The sequence below is a fragment of the Cebidichthys violaceus genome, unplaced genomic scaffold, assembly GCF_023349555.1.
Source record: "Cebidichthys violaceus isolate CVI_PGR_0920_01 unplaced genomic scaffold, fCebVio1.0.p SCAF_7, whole genome shotgun sequence".
Taxonomy (NCBI): Eukaryota; Metazoa; Chordata; class Actinopteri; order Perciformes; family Stichaeidae; genus Cebidichthys; species Cebidichthys violaceus.
In genome coordinates, this window is record NW_027176927.1 from 10,677,861 (window position 1) to 10,685,216 (window position 7,356).

The 7,356-nt window shown below is 34.9% G+C and overlaps 1 protein-coding gene across 2 annotated transcripts; it reads left to right on the plus strand.

Annotated features, from left to right (window-relative positions):
- The first annotated feature begins 2,894 nt into the window (after positions 1-2,894).
- LOC137891277 (zymogen granule membrane protein 16-like) lies at positions 2,895-5,457 on the plus strand. 2 transcript variants are annotated; one of them, XM_068735813.1, is made up of 6 exons: positions 2,895-2,976; positions 3,085-3,176; positions 3,347-3,476; positions 3,936-4,035; positions 4,468-4,557; positions 4,651-5,457. In XM_068735813.1, the coding sequence occupies exons 2-6, from the start codon at positions 3,128-3,130 to the stop codon at positions 4,786-4,788; spliced, it is 507 nt and encodes a 168-aa protein (XP_068591914.1). In that variant the 5' UTR covers positions 2,895-2,976; positions 3,085-3,127; the 3' UTR covers positions 4,789-5,457. The 2 variants fall into 2 exon arrangements, with proteins under 2 accessions (XP_068591914.1, XP_068591915.1); XM_068735814.1 differs by having other exon boundaries at positions 2,931-2,976; positions 3,098-3,176.
- Positions 5,458-7,356: the final 1,899 nt, after the last annotated feature.

The window sequence follows — 7,356 nt, forward strand, 5'->3', positions numbered from 1 at the left end:
ACATAAACTCGATGTCCAGATTGAAGAAAGTTTATGCTTGTGCAGAGTGCAATTACATTTTTGCACAAATCCTAGATAACACTGCACATGTGGTTGTTATATATTCCTGTTTTTCTTTGAAAACTCAGTTTCAGCCTTTGTGGCACTGGGCTGCTCTTGTCTTGTTGTGTGTACTTTGGACATACAAACTTCAGTGATGTTTTTTTAATATACTCTACAATTCTGTTCCGTAAACTTCTCTCTCAACAGATCATATTGTCAGGCATGCTCTTACTACATATGCTGTCCAGCTGTTGTAGTTGTGTCGCCCTCTGGTGGCGTCATTACTACAACTGCTGGGCTTTCACCTCGCTTTAAAAGGTAAAGAAAGGTGAAAGATAAAACAAAAAAACAAGCAAAAACGAATGAGCTATGACACAGGTGTTTTCCACTGACGTAAGTGAATTGTAATATCTATCTAGAGTGATGAGAATAGTTGCCACATTGGTTCTCTCTCTGAAATAACGACAAAGTACTTTAAGGATAATGCTTCAAACCCTCATTTATTACAGCGGAGAAATATTTGAAATCATGAAAAGGAGATAGATATGGGACATTATATCTAGCATTTAAAGGCTGTTGATGTGCAACTTTGCAGATAGAAAATTTAAATAAATCGAACTAAAGAAATCAATAAGTAGTGTTTCATGACACTTTTGTTTATAAGTCCTATAGAACCATTTATTTGTTTTTCCATGAGTCATTTCCAACTTCCAAACACTCATCCTGACCCACCTCAACTTAATCAAAGTGTTGTTGTAACAGAATCTCATTCCTCTCGCTCCTCAACACTTTTTTAAACCCATCATTCCTGTTTCACAACAAAAGACTCTTGCTGGATGTTTCAATATCACTGAAGGAAAACGTTTCCTGGTGTGAAACATGACTTTAAGCAGGGTTGGTTTCTTTTCAAATAAATTCTAAGGATATCAGTTTAACATCACAATCTGCCGAGTTACTGACATGTTTCAGAGCATCTGACACACTTAGATCAGCATCTAATGCATCTGTGATTTCAAGTTCTGCTAATATAAAGTATGATCCCACAGTCTGTCTTATAATTGTGTGTAAGTGTGTCTGCAATTAGATTATACTGTTTCTTTACTTGTTGCAATCCTTTGCAATCAGATTACTCCAACTGTGGTCTTCTCTGCCTCTGCATGGCAGCCGAACACCATTATAATCCGGCCAGTCTTTGTTTTTTATCATAGTAGTACAATAACATTGATGTACCCTTCTGTTCAGACATGTTCATTTCTTGTAATATGGAACATTGATCCTTTGGACTTTCATGAATGCACTGCACCGTCATTTGTGCTTATTATTATATGTATTTATCAGTAAGTATATATTTTTTAATATGTATAACTAGTATATTTATACATTTATCTAAATATATCAAGCATCTTAGGCAAATAAATGTCCTTCAGGATGAATAAAGTTGAAAAACTTCTGTGAATGTTGATGTGTGTGTTGATCTGAATATTTGTGAATTAGTTTTTTTGACTATTGTTATTATTATTATTATTATTATTATTATTATTATTATTAGTAGTAGTAGTAGTAGTAGTAGTAGTAGTAGTAGAAGTAATAGTATTATTATCAGTGTCTCTTTTTTGTTGAAATGTATTTCTGTCATTTTCAAGTTATACAAATTAAATACGTATAGTGACAAAACTAAGCAAGTTTACACTGATCACAAAGGTGTAGACTTCATGTACAAACACAAAGAGGGAGGGTTGCGATATGTGTGTCCTGAAATAATCTTTCTTCCAGTAGAACCAGTTAAAAAATGATGTCGTTACATCATGTGTCATGTGTCATGTTCTGGTATTAAGTTACATGGATGGATGCCAGGTGTTCAGGGCATGTTTTATTTCAGGGATGGTTTCCTCTTTTAACAAGAGAAGGTTGTCAAACTGAGTGAATTCTGTCAGTTGCTAATTAATTCCTGGTTTGACAAATGTTAATATTATGTTGACCAAACACCTCAAGGTCCTTTTTAATAGCTGTTCCTGGAATTTCAATCATATCACATGATGTTGTTTTTGTTTTTTCCCACTTTAAAGTTACTGTGAGGAACTTTTGACTGTTAACGAAACTGTCTCAATGTAATACTGATGCTTTGATATGACCTTCAAAAGTAAACAAAATCATCAGCGAGAATATGGGCTATTTCTATATAGTTCTCATTAATGCTTGTTGTCGGTGCCACCAAGTCCGATTCTGGCAAAATCCGATGAAATCACGCAGGTTCACCCGAAACTCCTTCAGTTCAGACTCCAGCAGGCGCTCCGTCAGCAGCCAGCCCACAGTGGAGAGACTCAGATCTGCCCGCTTTCCACCTTGCTGGGCCCGCTGGAGGAAAGGGAGGCAAGGGAGAACTTGGCCAACTCTTTCGGCAAATACAGATCATGTGAAAAGAATGAAAGCTCCAGAACAGCTGCTACTAAATGGACCTTGAGGTGAGATTGCTTTACCAACTACTTTTCCAATGCTCAAGAATTAACTTTGAAATCCATTTTAGTGACCCAAAATGATTTAAAATTATGTAACACAAGTTTTAGCAGCAAATGTATAAAGATTGTAACAGCTTTACTAATTTAAATTTAATAAGGTAGTAACTTATGCGACACAGATTAAAGAGAGATTCAACAACTGATTTAGCTCGGTAAATCACAGTGACTGCCTTTCCTGTAAGTGTGGTGCAAACTAATTTCCTGAACTAAAACTTCTAAATATTTTTCTCTTCCTGGTTCAAATTGTGTCTTCTATTGTTCAGCTGTCAGAGGCTGTTAAGTAGGAATGTAAGGGGATGTGTGTGCGTGCGTAATGAGGGACGGACACATACTGTATATATAAGTGAGTTCCAGTTTCTCAGTGTCATCTCATTCTTTGCTCAGGACTCAAGCTGTTTTCAGGAGATCTAGACTGCAGGTGAGTTTCAACATCTGTATCTGCACGTTTTAAATGTGATGTTTATTAGCATTTTCATGTCTATAATATTGTTGATATTATATGATGATAATAATGACGATGAATTAGTTTCTGATTCCAGTGTTGTCTCCGGACGTCTTCACACACCAGAATGTTTTCCTTCCTGATCATCGCTCTGCTCTGCTCCAGCTGCCTGGCTGGTAAGGTTTCAACCCATCTTCAGTCTTTTTAAGCCAATTTCATACTTTTTACACAAACATCTCTGTATCTTCTAATAAGATCTTTTTAAACAAACAGTTAAGTCAAGTTGAGTCAAAGAGCAGTTGCTTCCTTTTGTCCATCACTTAATATCTTTGTTTTACTTCTCCAGCTCCCATGAGTTCCTACTCCTACTCTCCTTCTGTTGGAGGAGGTTCTGGCACTTCTTTCTCCACAGAAGGAGGAAACGGAAGTATCAGAGGGATCAGAGTCTGGGAGATTAGTAACGCTTACATCACTGGGTCAGTCTGTCCTGCCTTTTGTCCAAAAGTGTTCCCTATTTATCTATGTGCAATTTGGTGTATATTGTGAAAATGATTTAATAACAAGTTAAAGACACACCATTTTGAATCATTTATGCATCCTAAATTTCTATGATTAAATAAGTTGTACTAATTTAATGCTGTTGTATTATTATTGTTAGTTGGAAGGATGTTGCAGTTTTCTCTTCCAAGTCAAAGGGAGGGTCTATTGAAGATTTTTTTTTCAAATCCTGGAGACGGTCTTGCTCTTTTAAAAAGTGAATCATATGGTTCAGCTTCCTGTTAATAACCTGATCTTTAAACATTTTGCTCTATTTTCTACTCGTTGTTGTACAAAGATCCAGCTACATTATGAATGTGGATCATTTTTTTCTACCTGATCATGTCCTCTTATGTATATAATCAGTGTTTTTCTCTCTCTTGTGTCTGACCTTGCAGTATCCAGGTGCGCAACGGTGCCATTTGGGGTAAAGTAGTTGGTCGTGTAGCAGGCTCTGCACAAGAGCTGGACCTCTATGATGGAGAGACCATTGTTCAGGTCAGAGAGTCACCGATACTAAAATATGAGTTTAGTCTGAACAGAGAAAAGACAACCTCGGAAAAGAAACTTTAAGATATATATATATATATATATATATATATATATATATATATATATATATATATATATATATATATATATTTTTTTTTTTTTTTTTTTGTGTAGTTGAATTATTATGATAAGACAATATAATGCAATATTTATTGATATTTAGAGATATTTTTATTTCATTATACTGGTCCAAGGATTATATTATTTTATTATTATTATATTACTAGGAGTAGCATTTATTATATATTGGATATATTTTACAATATTTATTTTACACTATAACCATTTGCGATTATGTAATATATATATTTTTTTAATTAATCAAGGTCTAACCACATGTACCAACTGTGTTATTGAGATCTCACTGTCATGTTTCAGGTCTCTGGAAAATACAGCCACGACTATATCTATAAGATACAGTTTGTGACCTCCAGAGGGCGCTTTCTGGTCGCCGGCCAGCCAACAACAGTAATTATCTTCTATCCTTTATGTTTGTTACATTTATCAATATTAATACTCATGGTCATGTGTTAACTTTTAAATTTTGATGCTTTGTTACAGACCTCCTTTAACTTCTACCCAGTGAACCCGAAGGCGGGGCTCAAGCTGCTCAGTGGCCGCTTCAATCATGCAGGGATTACTTCATTGGGTGCTCACTGGGATGTCATCATGGATCAAAAACAAACCACATACGCCTAATGAACAGCAATTAATAGTCCAATACTGATTAATATTCATTATGGGAGAAGTCAACCTATATTTTTATGAAGAAATGATTTAGTCTATCGTGCTACATGAATTAACATATGTGCACTGGGTAATATTATACCAGAATGATTTATTAACGAAACAAAAACAACAGAATAACTGGTGACTGTTAAAGATCAACTCAGTTTGTGACTCTGTGTGATTCAGTCAAACACACAGGATCTACTCAACGTGTACTTTATAGAGGATACTTTTATATATCAGATGAAGGAGCTTTAATTAACAGCATTTTGCACATCTGCAGCATTGAAGGAAACAAATGACTGTGATTATTATTTCTGTGGGTTCTCTGGGTTATTAGAGAAATGTTTTGTCCAAGCTATATTAAATGATGTGGCACGCAACATACTCTTGTATTTTATGTAAGATACTTTAATGCTATTGTGACCTAAGTGCTAGTCTCCAAAAATGAATAGAAAAACAAAATAAAGAAAACCTGTTTGGTTACACGTAATGACGAAAAAAAAATCTAAGAAAAATATTTTAGGCAAATAATAATCGTCTGTATAACAAAGTAAACTCAATGTCTCCTTCTTATTTGTGTGTCCAAAATTCACTTAGATTTACATGAAATAAAAAGTCACTGGTAGCATTATTGTAGACAGCTGACTGCTCATTCATGTGTGTGACACTACAGTACATGCAACCTCAAACATACAACAGCAAACATGCTGAAAATATGTATTATCATTGTACTATTTTTCTCAGAGTCCACTGTTATCTTGACTACCCTTTGTCCTCAATGAGCTAAACTTCACTACTGTTTCATTACATAGTCCACAAAAGCTTGATGATAACTTACAAAAGGCCCCTAAAGCATTGAAAAAATAAGCAACTCAGCTGTATAGACTAATATGTACTGTGTCCTTCTACTTCAGAATTACATTGTAGTACTATTTACCTGACAGAGAAATGTTACTGATCATGTTGCTGATTCAGATTTGACTCACAAAATATGACAATTAAAATATATTCATTATTCTTCATTGAACTATCCAGCATTGTATTAAAATGAAAGCTCCATCTTGAATAGAAATTAAATAAATGTAATTTTTAAATTAAATTTACTCAATGATATTGTGCTCATAATGCCTCTCTTTCACTCTTCACTTGAAGAAAAAGTTTGAATGCAGGATTTTACTGTGTGGTATTCACAGTTTTAGTACTAATACTTCATAGTTTTACTAAAGAAAAAAAGTTTTGAGTACTTTTCTAACACACCCACGATGCTGCTAAGTATGAAGTAGGTCAGATCATTGATTCTCAAGACGTGTGAAAGACATACGGACAGACAGAGATTCCTTGTTTTATAGTTAGAGTGAGTGATTGTATTAAGGCTCTTCCAAAAAAACACTCCATGCTGCCAGCAATTTAGTTCTTGTGGAGAAACTGATGATTAAAGTATTTTTTCCCCCAGAAAACCACTTAAAGGGGCATTCCACTGACTATCCCACCATGTGTATTTGTTCATATTTGTAGAATATGAACTCTGAAGATCATCATTCCCTGAATATAATACAAAGGACATAAACTTGGTGTCCACATTGAAAACAGCATCTGCTTGTGCAGAGTGCAATTACATTTTTGCACAAATCCTAGATAACACTGCACATGTGGTTGTTATATATTCCTCATTTTTTTTTTTTTAACTTAGTTTCAGCCTTTGTGGCACTGGGCTGCTCTTGTCTTGTTGTGTGTACTTTGGAAATACAACTTTCAGTGATGTTTTTTTCATATATTCTACAGTTCTGTTCCGTAAACTTCTCTCTCAACAGATCATATTGTCAGGCATGCTCTTACTTCAGATGCTGTCCAGCTGTTGTAGTTGTGTCGCCCTCTGGTGGCGTCATTAGTACAACAACAAAATTGATCCCTTAGCTATGCCTACGGTGTATGAATGTGATAGAATCTGAATTGTAAGTCGCTTTGGATAAAAGCATCTGCTAAATGACTGTAATGTAATGTAATGTACAACTGCTGGGCTTTCACCCCACTTTAAAAGGTAAAGAAAGGTGAAAGATAAAACAAAAAAACAAGCAAAAAAGAATGAGCTATGACACAGGTGTTTTCCACTGACGTAAGCGAATTGTAACATATATCTACACAGAATGATGAGAATAGTTGTCACATTGGTTCGCTCTCTGAAATACCGACAAAGTACTTTAAGGTTAATGCTTCAAACCCTCATTTATTACAGGGGATAATTATTTCAAATCATGAAAAGGAGATAGATATGGGACATTATATCTAGCATTTAGAGGCTGTTGATGTGCAACTTTGCAGATAGAAACTTTAAATAAATCGAACTAAAGAAATCAATAAGTAGTGTTTCATGACACTTTTGTTTATAAGGCCTATAGAACCATTTATTTGTTTTTCCATGAGTCATTTCCAACTTCCAAACACTCATCCTGACCCACCTCAACTTAATCAAAGTGTTGTTGTAACAGAATCTCATTCCTCTCGCTCCTCAACACTTTTTTAAACCCATCATTCCTG

What these genes read in the sequence shown, in the direction of transcription:
- LOC137891277 (XM_068735813.1), top strand. Translation starts at nt 3,128, where the DNA reads ATGTTTTCCTTCCTGATCATCGCTCTGCTCTGCTCCAGCTGCCTGGCT. An exon ending in AGTAACGCTTACATCACTGG is followed by an intron (nt 3,477 to 3,935) that starts GTCAGTCTGTCC and finishes CTGACCTTGCAG; the next exon opens with TATCCAGGTGCGCAACGGTG. An exon ending in TCGCCGGCCAGCCAACAACA is followed by an intron (nt 4,558 to 4,650) that starts GTAATTATCTTC and finishes GCTTTGTTACAG; the next exon opens with ACCTCCTTTAACTTCTACCC.